A 17,307-nucleotide genomic window follows, 5' to 3' on the forward strand; every position below is an offset into this window, starting at 1 on the left:
AAAACATACAATAAAAACAACCCAGGATATTTTGAAGTTAAAAGTGGAATATTTGGCAGTAGCCAAGCCAATCCCCTGATCTCAACCTAATCGAGCATGCATTTCATTTGCTGAAGACAAAACTAAAGGCAGAAAGACCACAAACAAACAACAACTGAAGTCAGCTGCAGCAAAGGCCTGGCAAAGAATCACAAAAGAGGAAATCCAGTCTCTGGTGACGTCCGTGACTTCCAGATTTAAATCAGTCATGCCTGCAAAGGACTCTCCACAAAATATTTAAAATTAACATTTTATTTATGATTAGGCTACATTTATTTTTCCAGTTACATGAGCCCCTGAAAATGGTGGGACTGTGTATAAAAACAATTCCTTAATTCTTAATTTAAGAATTAAATTTAATCCTTAATTGTTCAACCCCTTGAATTAAAGCTTAAAGTCTGCACTACAATTTAATCTAGATGGTTTTATTTTAATTATATTCTGGTGGCATACAGAGCCAAAATGATGAAAATTGTGTCAGGGTCCAAATATATGACCTGTAGGCTATGCAATTCTGTCACGACAATATAACAGTATACTTAATCATGTACAAATACGAAGAGAGAGAGAGAAAAACAAACAAACAAACAAACAAACAAACAAACAAACAAACAAACAAACGTCCCGCGGCTGTTTCTGTAAACACTTCACAGTTTCGTCTCAAACGAATCGACTGAACAATTTGTGAACCGCTTGAAACGAACTGTCCGAACGAACCGATTCGCCAAAATGATTCAGATTTCCGCACGCTATCATCCCTCAATCCGACGCCTTCTGTTCCTCTCTCTCACAGCCGTCTGCCTCCCTGGGGTCCTCCTGCAAGGTCAGGCATGGAAGAAAAGGAGGAAATTAAACGACAGAAGAGAAAATTGGACAAAATTATAATTGTGCTACGCAAAACATAGCTAGATGCCATTGTTATTTTACCTATAAATGTACAGTTTGTCATGCTAATAAAACATACATTTTGATCAAACAATATGTCTCCTTTAATAAACAACAGTGTCAGTTCGATATGAAATACTAATATTTCTTAATTCACATATTTTCAGATTTAAACGATATCATTTCATTCATTGCTTATTTCATATTCTAGAGCTGCTCTGCACATTTTGCATGTCTCCCTTATCTGACACACTCATTTGAGTCCATGGTGCTTTTCCTAATGAGCTGATGATCTGAATCAGGTGTGTAAATTAGGGAGACATGCAAAATGTGCAGATTGTGGGTCCCAGGAACAAGTTTGAAAACCACCGAGTAGCCTCGTCGTTCTCCATACATGGGCAGGTGCTCCAACCCGGAAGTGTGTCGTCGGCGCACATGACCGGAACTCGATCACATGATCAGTGTTTTCAAAGAAAACTTGGATCCATTCACACGGACGCGGCTGAGATCCTGCGCTTTATCACTGTAAGTAAAACACTTTATTACCTATCATATAGCCATAACCATTCGACAACTAACGACACTTAAAACGCAGCTGGCTGTAAAATAATGCTAGAGGATTTGATGTTATTAATATAAGTTCAAAAGCAAACATATGCAGTGTTATGATTAACGTTATATATTGCCATGCTGATTACACGTTGTCATTCGATCATATTTATTAAAGAAAATGGTTGTTTTTCTCCTCATTGGACTGGGCTTTGATTGGTCATCTGAATTGTTCAGTGTCGGTCAATAAAGTATTGATCTGTCTTTATTTGTTAGAGTCTTAAGGTGACCTGTTATCTGTGAGAAGTCATGAGACTTGTGATTCTGGACGACTATGATCTGGCCAGCGAATGGGCTGCAAAGTACATCTGCAACCGGATCATCCACTTCAAACCCACTGCTGACCGCTACTTCACTTTAGGACTTCCAACAGGTGAACTAAAAGTTTCCCAATGTATAAAATCCAGTCCTGCCCTATGTATGTCTTTCTTGTTAAATATCCTGTTTATACATCAGAATCTGGCAATTCTGTATATCAGGAAGATTAATCTGATTGTTTGCAGGTAGCACACCCCTCGGCTGCTATAGAAAACTGATCGAATACCACAAGAATGGAGACCTGTCCTTCAAATACGTGAAGACCTTTAACATGGATGAGTATGTGGGTGAGTGTGAACTGCACAGATCGGTTCTCACAAAAGTGCTGAGTACGCAAGATCTCCACAAACTCTCTCAAAACACTGCAGAACGAGACAAGTCAGTATAAAACAACGCATAACACACAAAACAATGCTAAAGAGCATTTACACACTGCCCCTTCATCCTCATCCCTTTCTAGTCTAGTTCAGAAAACATTTAATAAACATTATAGTTGCATTGTGACATTTAAAAAAAAAAAGAAGCATGTTTTCCATCAAACTCTCATTGTAATGAATCTAGTTTGTTTACTTTTTTTTATTTATTTAGAATTCACATTATTCTCAGTGGTGATTCTCATTAAATGAATGCAGTATTTACGACTGTGTTAGAGTAGAACATACTGTAATAATTAAAAGCTGCATCATAATTTCTTTCTACATTTGTCTTCATCTTCAGGTCTGCCCAGGGAGCATCCCGAGAGCTATCACTCCTACATGTGGAATAACTTCTTTAAGCACGTTGACATCGAACCCCAGAACACCCATATACTGGACGGCAACGCCAGCAACCTGCAGGCCGAGTGTGAAGCCTTTGAGCAGAAAATTACTGCTGCTGGTGGAATTGAGCTGTTTGTGGGAGGTGCATTCAATAAATCAGATCCCAATAAATAGCTTTTTCAGACACAGATTAATCGAGACACCAGTAACACAGCGCTTTGCGATGCATATCTTAATATGGACACACAAAACTGGCTCTCTAAGCAGTTAAACTGCTGCAATAACAAATGCATTTGTCAGTAATGCTTGTATGGTATTGTATCTGTTGGTTGGCCACAGAACTGATCCTGAAGCTTGCTGTAGCAATAATAGATTGAATATTTGTCAGTTTTACTGTAATATTATTTATATACTATTTATATTGATTAGCATTTATTTTAATATTTTTAACTCTGTTTTATACATTTTAAATATTTATATATAGCTTTAATTTATTTTTACATCAGTTTAAGTTTTGTAAATATATGCATTTTTAATCTAATGTATATTTCATGTGATTGCAGATTTATTTCAATTAATATAATCAATTGTTTATGGTTTTAGTTAACATGTATACGGATATAGATATACATCGATATAGGCTTTAGGCTGTTAGTTACATGACAACAACATACACAGTAGTTTGGTAACTTATGAATCTACTGGGGTAAATAAAAAAAATCATGAGTTGTCAAAAGAAAATGAACATTTTTACATTGTTTTCATGAAAAATAAGCACATTTTGACTAAAGCTTTCAGTCATTTGCATTATTTACTTTCATCCCCAACTACTATTATATTCAGAATCATTGCATCTTTTCATCCACTAATCTGTTATTAATCTTTCTCCATTCTGTATCTCTTGTTTTTTTTCAGGCATTGGTCCAGACGGGCACATTGCCTTTAATGAGCCCGGCTCCAGTCTTGTGTCCAGGACCAGAGTGAAGACCCTGGCCAAGGACACGATAGTAGCCAATGCTCGTTTCTTTGGGAACGATCTTTCCAAAGTGCCCACCATGACTCTCACTGTTGGAGTAGGAACAGTGATGGATGCTAGAGAGGTAAATGAAAGAATACAGGATATTCACATATTAAGGAGGAGACCATTCAGCTGAAAGAGAGATGTTGTTGTTTAGTATCATCTGGCATATAAACCGTAAAAGTCAGGCTTAGAAATATTAATAAAGCACAGAACGGCAAACAAACTGATTGTCATATCAGTTGCAAAGTTTAAAGCACCTTAAAAAGAAAGAAATTATATTTTCAGTGATTTAAATGGGTAGGTATTTGTCATCAATTTACGTCACAATGCAAATATTTTACTTGCCACATCAATATAAATTCTTAATGTAAGACTTGACATGAATCTGAGTGTGACCCTGTAGTGGATGTTAATAGTTGAAACTGAATGTAGAATGAACACATCTTTTGTCCTTAATTTCAATAGCATCCTTTGTGATATCAGTGTTTTCCTTTTGTCCCAGTCAAGACACACTTTTGTTTGGAGCATTTGTCATCTGCAACTGATAAACATAATTATCTTTTATATAGTAACAAATGTTCTTTGTTATAGCACTAATTTGAACAAGAGTCTGTCTCAATGTGAGACTGATTGGATGCCAGACGTCACCTGATTATCGTCATCATCATATTATTATAACAGACAGAGACAGTGTGCATCTCCTAAAACATTTCCAAGTCGCATTGTACCCTGAAAAAAACTTTTTTTTTTTTTTTAATTAAATGATTATTTCAGTAATGAAACAGTAGTTTCTTTTGTTTTAGAGAATTTCTTGATTAGACATAGAAATGTTGGCGACTTACTGTAAAGTTAAACTAGATTTGACATATGTGAAAGCCACCATTCTGAATGTGATCATTTTAAGACAATACTTATCTTTTTGTCCTTGATTTGCAGGTCATGATTCTGATCACAGGGGCTCATAAGGCCTTTGCCCTGTATAAAGCCATCGAGGAAGGTGTGAACCACATGTGGACGGTATCTGCCTTCCAGCAGCATCCACGAACCATTTTTGTTTGCGATGAAGATGCGACACTGGAACTCAGGGTCAAAACTGTGAAGTATTTTAAAGGTACGTGACTGAGCTCTCTGTTGCCGGAGGGGCAAATCTTTGACTCACGTTGATGAAAAGTTGCTCTTCTGTGGAAGCAGATTCTTTGAAGAACAAAGAACTGGTAAATTGACTAAATAGTTACTTTTTTATTAAAACAAGCATTGAAAGGTAAGTAACGTGCATTCAGGTTTACCAGTTTGCTCTTAAAATGTTAATTTCTGAGTGAATTTGATTGACGTTTACTGTTGTGTCTTCATGAAATTCTTTACATCCTCATGGCCTCAGGATTCACAGACATACTACTGTCCAAAGTTTTTTTTTTTAAAGAAATTAATACTTGTATTCAGCAAGGATGCATTAAATTGATATTTACAATGTTACAAAATATTTCTATTATGCTCTTCTTTTGAACAATTGGTTTATCAAAAAACCTTCCACAAAAATAACATTGATAAAAATAAAAATCATGCTTCTTGAACATCAAATCTGCATATTAGGACTTCTGAAGGATCATGTGACACTGAAAAGCGGAGAAATTATGCCGAAAATTCATCTTTGCGTCACAGAAGTTAATGACATTTTAAAATATATTCAAATAGAAAAGTTATTTTAAATTGTAAAAATATTTTACAGTATTGCTGCTTTTACTGTATTTATCATCAAATAAATGCAGCCTTTGTGAACGAGATATCTTTTAAAAATCTTACCAACCCCACAGTTTTAGCCGTGCTTTTTCCCTCTGAGGAACTCAATAGAGCAGCTGTTTGTTTGCTTTTCATCGTTTTTACTGATCTCCTCTTGGTTTTAGTGGTTGGCTCGTCTCAAGGTCAATATCTGTCTAAAGACAGCAGGTTCAAGATCTAAACCCGTCTGGAATGTCCATCACAAGCGCTTTTCTCAGAAACACGATCTGTATGGTCTTAAGGGCTTTGGTCTTTCCTGGGGGTTTAATATCTTTGGCTGGGCTGGATTTCCTAAACATACTGACAGATCTTCTGTCTTGCAGGGCTGATGCACGTCCACAATCAGCTAGTTGATCCGATGCTCACAGTGAAGGACTACATGGACTGAAAGCAGCAGACGGGACGTCTGGAAAAATGGCTGAAAAATCAGAATGACATCAGTGTGAACGAGTGGAAACTGGGCTCAGGGACCACAGCAGATTTGAATGGTCATAAAGTGTAGATGTACAAAAACACTTCTGCTTTCTTATGGTGCCATGTTCACCCACTCCAACTGACTCTCTGTATTAGCCTTTATAATTCACTTTTAAACTACTGTAAGGCCAGTATTAACAGGAAAACACAATGTTTTAGGGAAATTATACCGAAAAACACTCTTACTTTAACCCTTTCAGCTATTGTTTTCTATTTTACATAACACTCACACATCTGTCATCTGATTGTATCATCTGTTACAACCCATTCTGAGAAAGCTGACATATCAGTTCTTCTGTACTGTAGTTTATTCCGGTAAATACGGAAGGTCTGCATTTCAAGCCGAGCATGATTTCACTGATGGTCAGTTTTTTTTATTAACACACTATAACCCACAGATACTTAAAGTTGACTTGAATGTGGATTTTTACTACAAGGCAACTTATTTAAATATTTTTGTTTAGATGTTACGTAAATACACTTAAGTCTCTTCCCTAAATTATCCAAATTTAGGATCTCTCCCTATACATATGAAACCTCCAGGTGTTATGGTACCCAATCATTTGTAGTGTCTTATATGCTGATATAAAACAAGATGATCTGTGATCAGAATTTCCTACTAAGTACATGTACGTTTTATACAATTTAAATTGACATTTTCTTGCCTTTGAATGAATCCGGGTTACTTGCAGAATGTAAAACCAGTGGAAAATTGTATTTCATGTTTGCTTATTCATATATTAAAATGTTTTCATTGGCACATCTGAGTAGAGAAGTGTGTGAATGTTTTTGAAGTTAACAAATTTAACACATGATGTGTAGTACCCATGTATTCTTTTTAGGTACTGTTCTTTGTGATATACAGGCGGTTTCATTTCTTAAAACTATAAGGCACAAATCTGACATTTTACTTGTATTGTAAAACACTTTCATTTCATTGCTTTCTGAATAAGTCTGTTGGATTTTTGGTGTTTCTAAACTCTCCTGTACTGTACTTCAGTGAATGATTTTGGAAGGAGAGTATACATTTTTGTGGATTTACAAATTTGTTTGAACATTATGTGAACTGACTGTTAACAGATTTGCACTCCAAAAACCAAATCATCCTCTCGTGTCTTTCTGTACTTGCTCATGGATGGATAAATAAAAGAGTTTCATTTATTGTGCCTCAATTGTACACAATTTGTACAGACATAATGAATCTTACAGAAAGATGTCCAGGTCGTATTTTGAGTACCATGTTGCACATTTTTCCATATTCAAAATCTGTTATGAAGAAAACAATATAACCATATATGCAGTGGCATGGCCCGATTTTTCATTTTCACATTCATGTATGTTTCTTTATCGATCTAACATGCAAATAACTAGTCCTGTCCTTCACAGATATATTAACATACTATATATAAACGAGTTAGCAAATCATGATAAATATCGTGATACCGCCCACTGGCGCCCAGCCCTAAAAAGAAATAGAATTTATTCAAACGTAATGCATTCAAACTATCTTCAAATAATATTTTTTAATTTAATAGGCTAAATGACTGTCCTAAAGTTTGAAACACACTTGAGTCAAAGCCATTACATTTCGATTCACGTTTTTTTCGATATAAAACGTAAAATTTGATAGTAGTTTACAACAACTTTGGATATCTCTGTTGGTCGTTGTCAAATAAATATCTCAGTTGTCAAATAACAGTTGTCACTTGGCTTCTGTGAACAGTAAAGCCCGCCTTTATTTGATTGACTGGCCATCTCAATCAATTTGGCAATGGCGAACGCTGATGAACGTCAGTGACGTTACGTCACAGACCCCTGAGGCACCTCGCTAGCTGTGCGTTGTACAATATTTGTGCAGCACCAAAGTACAGTTGTTATTCAAACTCTTCTTTTACTTTCCGAAAGGCCACCAAATGGAAAGGTGGTGTGCTTAATTGCAACTGTAATAAAAACAGGGTTAATTACCTATATGCACAGTAAAAATCCTTAAATTAAAATGTTTAATTATGGGGTGAAATAAGACATTGATATGCAATGTCTTGTCAGAATCGCCCGATTTCTGCTTATAGTTGGTATAATTCAAACACGTTTCAGAAAATGTCCCAAACTGCTTTCAGCCTTACATCCACAACCACTGCTACCTCTGCAGCTTGATGGAAATTAAATAAATGTATTCAAAGGAAAACAGCACGGCCAAATACTTGTGCATCCACTCAGTCTAAACGTTTCTAATGAAAACCCTTAGCTTGCAGTCTCTGAATCCGCTCCTGAGAGAACTGCGATGTTGTTTCAGCATGATGAACATTAATTCATCAAACCTGCTTTACGTTCCCAGAACAACATCACTTAGTTATATGAACTTTAATAGCATTTCTAAATCAATCATCGTACTGTACATTGGCATGTTCCTATTCACAAATCAACCCCAGGCTTTGATGTCTGTTATGATAATGTTCCTGAGGGAACTACTTCCGTTTAAGAACGTTGATGAAAGCGTCTTTTGGGACGTCAATGTTTCCAATGCGGCGCAATTTCTTCTTTCCCTCAGCCTGCTTCTTTAGCAGTTTCATTTTTCGTGTAATGTCACCACCATACTACGAAAGACAGATGTGCCTAAGAATCAACAGCTTATCAAAAAAATAGAAGTAGAACATTTTTCAGTATGAGAAGAGGTACTCACACATTTTGCTAGAACATTCTTTCGATATGCTTTTATTCTAAAAGAGGGAAACAAAGATAAGTAATATTAAAGGAGTAGTTCATCCAAAAATTAAAATTTGCTACAAATTTACTCACCCTCTGGCCATCCATGATGTAGATGAGTTTGTTCCTTCATCAGAACAGATTTGGAGAAATTTACCATTACATCACTTGCTCACCAATGGATCCTCTGCAGTGAATGGGTGCCGTCAGAATGAGAGTCCAAACAGCTGATAAAAACATCACAATAATCCACACAACCACAGTCCATCATTTAACGTCTTTTGAAGTATGCATATTTGTTAGAAACAAATCCATTATTAAGCTGTTAAATCCACTTTTAAACCATCTCTTCTGTTCAAAATAAAGAAGTGCATAGTCCACAATCCATAATCACGTGTCCTCCAGTGAAAAAGTTAATGAAAATCCACCAACAATTTTGTTTGGAACTGTTTTGGACTGTTTATGCTTGTAAATGGTGCTTGAAGTCTGCAGATTTCTCTCCTGATTCAGACAAGGTAGCTTTTTCACTTGAGAAAGCAGTATTATGGACTCATATTTTAGTTGGAAGCAAAGGTTTGAAACTTAAACATCTTAATAATAGATTTGTTTTTTACAAACACACAACTTCACAAGATGTGAATTACTGCTGTTATTGTGATGTTTCTGACGGCACCCATTCACTGCAGTGGATCCATTGGTGAGCAAGTGACGTAATGCTAAATTTCTCCAAGGGTGACATACGTTTTAAGCAAATTTTAATTTTTGGGTCAACTATTACTTTAAGTTTGAAGTTATTATCTCAGTAACATGCACAATACAACAAGTCCACACTTACGTTTCTCGAGCGATGATCTTGCTGCCGATGGCTGCTTGCACTGCGATCTCAAACATCTGTCTGGGGATGGACTCCTTCAGTCTCTCACATATGGCTTTACCCGCACTGTACGCTTTGTCTCTGAACACAAGGACGAATCAGAGCTTGTCATTTTTTAGCAATCACATCACAAACATGGAAGATGATATCAAGATGCCACCAATTTCCGGCTCAAATCGTACACAGTAGACAGATATTTTTTTCAGAAAAAACTAAACACAACTGTTGATCTTTATAGCCATATTCACATTTTTAAGGGATTTGGGTATTTAATTGCCTTTAAATGATCAAATAACTTATAAATACCTCTTAAAATATAAGTAAAACTGTAACTGTATCATGAAAGATCAAGACTTGCTTATGAACGATAGTGGCAAGTTCTTCCACTGGCTGCCCATTGAGGAGGAAGTCCATCTTAATCAGATCAGCGGCCTCATAACCAGCATCCTCGTAATCAAAGCTATGGACAACACAGAAGTGACATCCAGTTTATCCAGAAACTCAAAGTGACATATCTATCCAGATATCAAAACACAACTGAAACCTCACTTATTTACAATCTTTTTCTAATGTTTCCTAACACATCTCACACTTTTATTTGTCTCTGTTTTGCATTTTGAATTGTCTCTGTAATGTTAGTACTGCTTGGATTATGTATTTGTTTTATGCATAAAGCGACCTTGAGATTCTGAAATGTGCTATATAAAAGTCTTATTACTAACCTAAGCACTAATTCATTCTTTCACAATGAGCTCACCTGGCGTATCCTGATGACATGGATTTCAGCTGGTCGTAAAAGTCCACCACAACTTCATTTAGAGGGAAAATATACTTAATCATCACCCGATGGTCATCGATGTAGCACATATTCTTCTGAACGGCCCTGCGGCTTTTCAACAAGGCAGAGAATTGCATTTTTAGCGGATTTAGTCACTTTGGTCTTTTTCTTTGAATTTGAGAAACCAAGATTGTTACTTTGTTTACTTTTTATTAGTGCTCTCAAATGATTAACTGCGATTAATCGCATAAAAAAAAAAATTTGGTTTGCATAATATATGTGTGTTCTGTGTATATTTATTATGTTTATAAAAATACAAACATACAGTATATATTTTGAAAATATTTAAGTTTATATTTATATTGATATCATTTATATTACAAATAAATGTATTTAATATATAAACATAACATGTTTTTCTGAAATATATACATGCATGTTTGTGTATTTATATATACAAAATAAATATACACAGCACACATACATATATTATGTAAACTATTTTTTTTATTTTGGATGAGATTAATCGCGATTAATCGTTTGACAGCACTACTTTTTACTTAGATTGAGTAAACTAAACTAAACTGCAGTCAATGTGAAAGGTGATCGACCTAATCTCACCTGACCCAGGGTCATGATCTTCCCAGTGAAGTCGTCCGGAGCGATGATGGTTGCCATCACCATGGGTTCCAGATACTCCACGACCAATGACTTATCAGGGAACTGAGCTGGGTTGATGATGGTGATCACTTCTTCACCGTGTTCCTACAAAAACTGCTTATTGCCAACTGCTGTTCATTCATCCATTCATTCATGATCATTCAAATAAATCTCTGCATAACATCTGCACACAGTTAACAAGAGTGAAGAAAAAGGAGGTTGCATGTGCAAAGCTCATCAGCACAATGCCAGGGCGTTGCTATATTGCTGCTAAGGTATTCTCGGTAGTATTTAACACATTCTTATGCAATTTCTAAGATATCCCAGCTAGTTTTTAGCATGTTGCTATTCAGTTCCTAAGGTATTCAGAGTAGTTTTTAGCAGGTTTCTATGCAGTTGTTACCATGTTGCTATATAGTTACTAAGGTGTTCTGGGTGGTTTTTAGCATATTGGGACAATGAGTCTTACCTTTATGAGTTTGGCAGATGCTAGCACAGCCTTGTACGGTACAGTCGGAGCTGTTATTATGACAGATGCATTGTACTCCTGCTCTAAACGCTGGTTAAACACCTCCATATGTAGCAAGCCCAGAAATCCCAGCCTGAGACAGAGAAATTAGCCTCTTTAAATATTTAAAAAGTGAAAAAATACCTGCTTGACTGAGTGATTGAACTTAAAACGACAGTTTAAGCTCGCACTGATTTGTCTGTTTGTGTGTGTGTGTGTACCTCCATCCAGCCCCCAGAGCTAAACTGCTGTCCCTTTGAACCGTCACGCTGGAGTCGTTCAGCGTCAGTTTCTCCACAGCGCTGCGCAGGATTGTGTATTCTGACTGGTCCATGGGATACATGCCTGAAAATGTCACACAGTTTCAGATTTACAGCACTGTAAACCTACCACTTTAACTTTGGTTTACACAATTTAGCACAAACATCAGGATGGTTTTAAAAACACACCTGCAAAGACCATGGCTTTAGCCGGTTTGAACCCCGGCAGCGGCTCCACAGGCTGTTTTTGGAGGTAAAGTGTGTCTCCAATCTGAGCCTCCTTCACTTCTTTCATCCCTGCAATCACGTAACCCACCTGCCCTGCATACCTGAGGGCAAAAATGCAAAAGGTCAAAGGTTAAATTAGTGCAACTGACAGAGACTGTCTGAAACCTGAAAAATGCTTCCTTCTTATATGGTTTCAATTATTTCTTAAGGCCTGGGTTTTTAATCAGGGGCCTACATAATTTTGATTTCTCATACATTTTCTTTAACATCTTATTCATATTCTTTACTGCTCTTTTTTCAAAATCAGGAAACTCTTTATTTTTAGGATTAAAATTCAATTCTTAGTCCAAAATTTCAGTCTTAAATTTGCAGTCTCAGAGTTTTGGATCCCTCAAAACAATCTTCTTATTTTAAAAGAAGCATTAATCAGGTGTCTGTGAATCTTTATTATTTTTATTTCCAACTCATTTTCTTTAACATCTTAATCATGATCTTCAATGTTCTTTTTTTTTCAAAACTGAGAAATTCTTTATTTTTAGGTTTAATATTAAATGTCAAATCCTAAATTTTAGTTTTGGACCCCTAAAAACTATTTTCAGGGATCTATGAATCTTTAATATATAAATATATATTTTTTAGATGTTATTTATAATATTCAATGTACTTTTTTCAAAAATCATGAAACTCATTTTTAGTTTTAAAATCAAATTTTCAATCCAGTGCAATTTCAGAGCTATGGAATTGGAACAATTTTATTAAATTAATTGCATCCAACCAAAATAACCATTAAATAATTATAAAATTGAATTTCATTAAAAGTAAACAATTCTATTAAAAAAATGCAAAAAGATAACTGAAAGGTTACTTATAATAGAGAAATACAGCTTTATACTGGAGTCTCTGGGTTGGCTGGGTCTGTAAAGGTTGAATACTTATTAGATTTTGTTCTACATCTACATATTGGTGCCTTTGAAATTGGTCTCTCTTCATACAAAAACTGTTTAGGACTTTATTTATTTATCTGCCTTTTGTTTTCTTGTGAGGTCTGTTGTATGTGAGATTCTCACAGTGTTTCTGTTGGGTGTTCGTCGGGTCTCAGAAGACCCAGCTCATTGACCTCATATGACTTTCCCAGGTGGGCAGAGACGATCTTGTCTCCTCTGGACACATGTCCACCAAACAGAGCGATGTTGGCCACTACTCCTCTGTAATGGTCGAAGGTGGAGTCAAAGACAAGGGCTTTAAATGGGTCTTCCACTCTCGCTGTCGGACTGAAACAGAGAGGAAAACCTGATTAATTACATGTACAGAAATGTATGTAAACAAACTCAGTTCTTTTGGGACTTTTCAGAGAATGAAATGCCTTATTTATACATTTGAACTCTCCCTCAGGTAAATTGCCAACAATGTACTTAAAAGGAAGAAGTTATGAGAGAAGCTATAAAAAACATGTTATGGAGGAAATGTGAGATGATGAAGAATGTAGACGAGCAGGTTTTTTGGGAAAGCACATGATGTCACATGATGATGTTGATTTACCAAAATGAAATTTCCTGATTCATTCCCATCTTCATGATCAAAGGTAGTTTGTAAATATTCACATTAAAAAATCATTTTAACAGTACAGCAGCAAATATTAATTCAAATGATTATTAAGTTTCCACAAAAATATAAAGCAGCTCAACAGTTCGCAATGATAATAATAATAATAAATTATCTAAAGACTGGAGTAATGATGCTGAAAAACAAGTTTTGCACCACAGGAATGAATTACATTTCACTATACATTTACATAGAAAACAGTTATTTTAAATTGTAATAATATTTCACAATATTACTGAACATGAGACTTAAAGTAAAAAATACTGACCCCAAATCTTAAAATGAATTTCATGCATTAGTGTTTGGAGGAAATGTATGTGCTTAACTGTTTTGCAAATTATTTCACAATGCAATTTTATATTTTACAAATTTGGAAGCTCTCTATATTACAAAAAAACAGGCTCTATTTCTTCAAATATATAAATTTTTATATATATAAATAAACAAGCTTTCCTGTAGCTCAAATAGTAGAGCATGGCGCTAGCAACGCCAAAGTCATGGGTTCGATTCCCAGGGAAAGCAAGAGCTGATAAAAATGTAAAAACTTGAATGCAATGTAAGTCGCTTTGGATAAAAGCGTCTGCTAAATGCATAAATGTAAATGTAAATGTAAATAAATGAACAAATATATAACAAATTTGTTGTGAATTCTTGACATGTTTTGTGAGATGCAGAAGCCCGGTGTCTGTAACTAATACTGTTCTTGCTCTAATAACATCTGTCTCTGAACCAGATCTGTTCTTCCTTTCATCACACACCAATTGATTCAAAATATTTTCTACATGTATCTCTATTGTGCACACTGTAACGTATGATTCATTGTCGACGGCCTCTCCCTGTTCATAATCCTGTTTAGAAAGCTGTAATCTGGGCTTTGGGGATCATAGTGCTCCTTTTTGTCTGATACAATCTTATGAATACAAAGATGGTCAAATACAATCAATCAATCACACCCACATAGTATGTGCTGCTCTCACACTCTCAGAGTGACCTCTTGTGGAGAAAAGCGAATCAGCTTATGATACTCACGGAGGAATCCGTTTCACCACCTCTTGGAGAACTTGGTCCACGTTTGTGCCCAGTTTCGCAGAGATCTACAAAAAACAATCACAAGCCAAGGTAAAAATATAAATGGCAAAATATTTGTATATATATATATATATATAACAAAACAAAAAAACTATAAGAGCTAACCCTGATACAGTCTTCCTTTGGAATATCAAACACTTTTTCAATCTGTTTTTCAACTCGCTCTGGATCAGCATTTTTCAAATCAATCTGAAAATTAAACACACACACACACACACACACACACACACACACTTAAATGCCAAATGTTGACAATTGAGATGAGCAACAGCTAAAAATGTTAGTGTGAAAATAGAAAACACAATCAGTTTTCAATCAATCAGGCTCATTACTAGATCATAAGCGATGATATATCATCATAATAAATGTAATAATATATCATAATATAAGTTATGCAACAAGCTCAAAACATACTAGACAACTGTAACAAAACATTTGGATGAAAGCAAATTAATAAAGGTCCACACAGTTTTATTTGGACCGATCACAAGATCAAAGCAATTCGGGTATTTGAATAATAATAAAAAAATGCATTGTGTCCTGCCTTTGTACTCAACTTGAGTAGGATATGAAGATATTTCTATAATTTATCCATAGCACTAGGATGAAACATCTTGTTTTTAACATGCATATATAAAATGTTTACTGCATTTAAAGGAAAGATCATAAATTCTCTCTGTAACATCTACCTTGTTTATCACAGGGATGATTGCCAGTTGAGCCTCAAATGCCAGGTAGAAATTGGCAACTGTTTGCGCTTGAATTCCCTTTGAATTATAGCAACAAACATGTAATAGGTTATTTTTCTTTAAATGCAATTATAAAAGGCTAACGTTTTTAGTAATGATAGAGTATTTATGCTGTTATATTTGTGGCGTTTAAGTACAACTATTATAAATGATTTTCTTTATTGAAAAAGCTGAAAAAAGCTAATGTAAATATTAGACAAAACTTAAACTATAAACTTAAACAAATATGAGAAGTGTCACAATGGTGACAGAAACTGAAATAAAATAAGCTTTAGTTAAAGCATGAAAATGACTAAAACTGATATAAAAATAATAGAAACAGCTTCAAACACTCCCAATAATGAATTAAATAAACTGTAGCAGGCTCAGAATTATAAAACTAAAGAACCTTCAATACTGTGTTCAATACTTCTGTTACTCATTTAATAAGAAATAAGTGTCATGTATAAAGTGTTTTACCTGATTTGCATCTACAATGAGCAGAACTCCTTGGCAAGCAGATATGGACCGTGACACTTCATAGCTGAAGTCAACATGGCCCTAAAAAATAATCACTCAAACTATAGCAAATAATACAGATTAGTTCATTAACAGTAATGTTCAAATCATTGTCCTCACAGGTGTGTCGATGAGATTGAGCAGATACGTCTGTCCATCATGCTGGTAAAAGAGAGATGCAGGCCGAGCTTTAACAGTGATTCCTCTTTCTCTCTCCACCTGCAGTTTATGCAGCACCTGCTTGTTACTCGCTGTCTTTGCGATGGCACCTGCTCATACAAAACCCCCTATGAAATAAAGAGAATATGAACAACAATTTTTCAAAACTCACATAATTCACAAGAAAGAAAAATATAGAATCACCTGTGATCTCCAGAAGTCTGTCAGCTAAAGTGCTCTTGCCATGATCAATATGAGCAACGATACTGAAATTTCGAATTCTCTCCACTGGAAACTTTGACATGTCGAGACTCTCCTGAAAAAGCAAAGGACTCAGATTCAGTATCCAGCTGCAACAAAGCACATAAGTTATTATAAAACCATTATTATCTATAAAACTCAAGAGTGTGAATGAATTACTAAGGAGTTTCCACCAAAATGCCATATTTACGTTGCTACAGTAAAATCATATTAGGTTAATAATATATAGGTTATATAGGATTTAGCTTACAGCAAAAACAAGTCAAAGCAACAGAATTGACCTTCTCAGATGCACTGGAGCTGAATTCTCTGGCAGGATTGATGCTCCAGCAAGAGCTTTTCATCCATCAGTGTCTGATCACTGTACATGTGCTCATGCAGCCCTGAGATCTGCGTTTAACGCGGCATATTTTGATATCAGGAAAGCGTTTGATAAAGGGCAGAAAGAGCCCGTGGGATCTAAACAGAGACATCATCTCTGTATCAGCTCACTAACATGTTATTCCTGAATAAAGAAACAACGTTGTGGCTTTAAACTGCATATCGAACATATCTTCCCATCGAAAAAAGATCTGAGGATTAAAATCCCCATTGAACGCATATATTCAGTGTTTAGAAACAGTCAGGTCTTCACTAGGCTGTGTACGACAGCTACTGTAAGCCGCCATGTTGGCAAAAACGTCATCATGCGCAAGAACTTGGAACTATGGGAAATGTAGTTTATAACTATCAGTGCATTTTATAATAAAATCTGCACTCAAATGTTTCAGGAACTTATTTATTTGGCTTCTAACATATTTTAAGAATGTTAAAATGTCCAGTTTTCTTATCTTGATTTTTTTTAAACGTTATTTAGTTCCTAAAATGTTTCGTACAATGTTCTAGTTAACTTTTTAGTTTTAGTTACTTTTTCTTATTTGTAAGTCGCTTTGGACAAAAGCGTCTGCTAAATGACAAAAGTAAAGTAAAGTAAAGTAAGTAAATGTTTTTATAGCCTACCCAAAGCAAAAGTTTTTTTTTGATTGTGTATTTTTAATAGGCCTATACTAAAACGTTAA

General features: G+C 35.3%; 2 protein-coding genes across 2 annotated transcripts; one reads left to right on the forward strand and one right to left on the reverse strand.

The window, feature by feature from the left end:
* Positions 1-1,376: 1,376 nt before the first annotated feature.
* LOC306853089 (glucosamine-6-phosphate deaminase 2) lies at positions 1,377-7,055 on the forward strand. Its single transcript, XM_079390271.1, has 7 exons — positions 1,377-1,449; positions 1,750-1,906; positions 2,037-2,138; positions 2,569-2,751; positions 3,525-3,709; positions 4,567-4,741; positions 5,730-7,055. The coding sequence occupies exons 2-7, from the start codon at positions 1,783-1,785 to the stop codon at positions 5,792-5,794; spliced, it is 834 nt and encodes a 277-aa protein (XP_079246397.1). The 5' UTR covers positions 1,377-1,449; positions 1,750-1,782; the 3' UTR covers positions 5,795-7,055.
* On the reverse strand, positions 7,016-16,937 carry LOC306853088 (translation factor GUF1, mitochondrial-like). The gene is given in 18 exon segments (XM_079390270.1): positions 7,016-8,474; positions 8,561-8,597; positions 9,419-9,538; positions 9,816-9,917; positions 10,215-10,346; positions 10,857-10,862; positions 10,864-11,000; positions 11,365-11,497; positions 11,625-11,748; positions 11,853-11,992; positions 12,959-13,162; positions 14,523-14,587; positions 14,688-14,771; positions 15,272-15,349; positions 15,791-15,871; positions 15,950-16,098; positions 16,193-16,304; positions 16,531-16,937. Coding segments are annotated over 18 exon segments (1,896 nt in total). The 5' UTR covers positions 16,594-16,937; the 3' UTR covers positions 7,016-8,345.
* Positions 16,938-17,307: the final 370 nt, after the last annotated feature.

Source organism: Barbus barbus, assembly GCF_936440315.1.
Source record: "Barbus barbus genome assembly, chromosome: 33".
Classification (NCBI taxonomy): Eukaryota; Metazoa; Chordata; class Actinopteri; order Cypriniformes; family Cyprinidae; genus Barbus; species Barbus barbus.

Bases quoted from the DNA above. Each gene is read 5' to 3' on its own strand.
- LOC306853089 (XM_079390271.1), top strand. From the start codon at position 1,783: ATGAGACTTGTGATTCTGGACGACTATGATCTGGCCAGCGAATGGGCT. The intron at 2,139-2,568 runs GTGAGTGTGAAC...CTTCATCTTCAG, and splicing joins TAACATGGATGAGTATGTGG to GTCTGCCCAGGGAGCATCCC. The intron at 4,742-5,729 runs GTACGTGACTGA...TCTGTCTTGCAG, and splicing joins AACTGTGAAGTATTTTAAAG to GGCTGATGCACGTCCACAAT.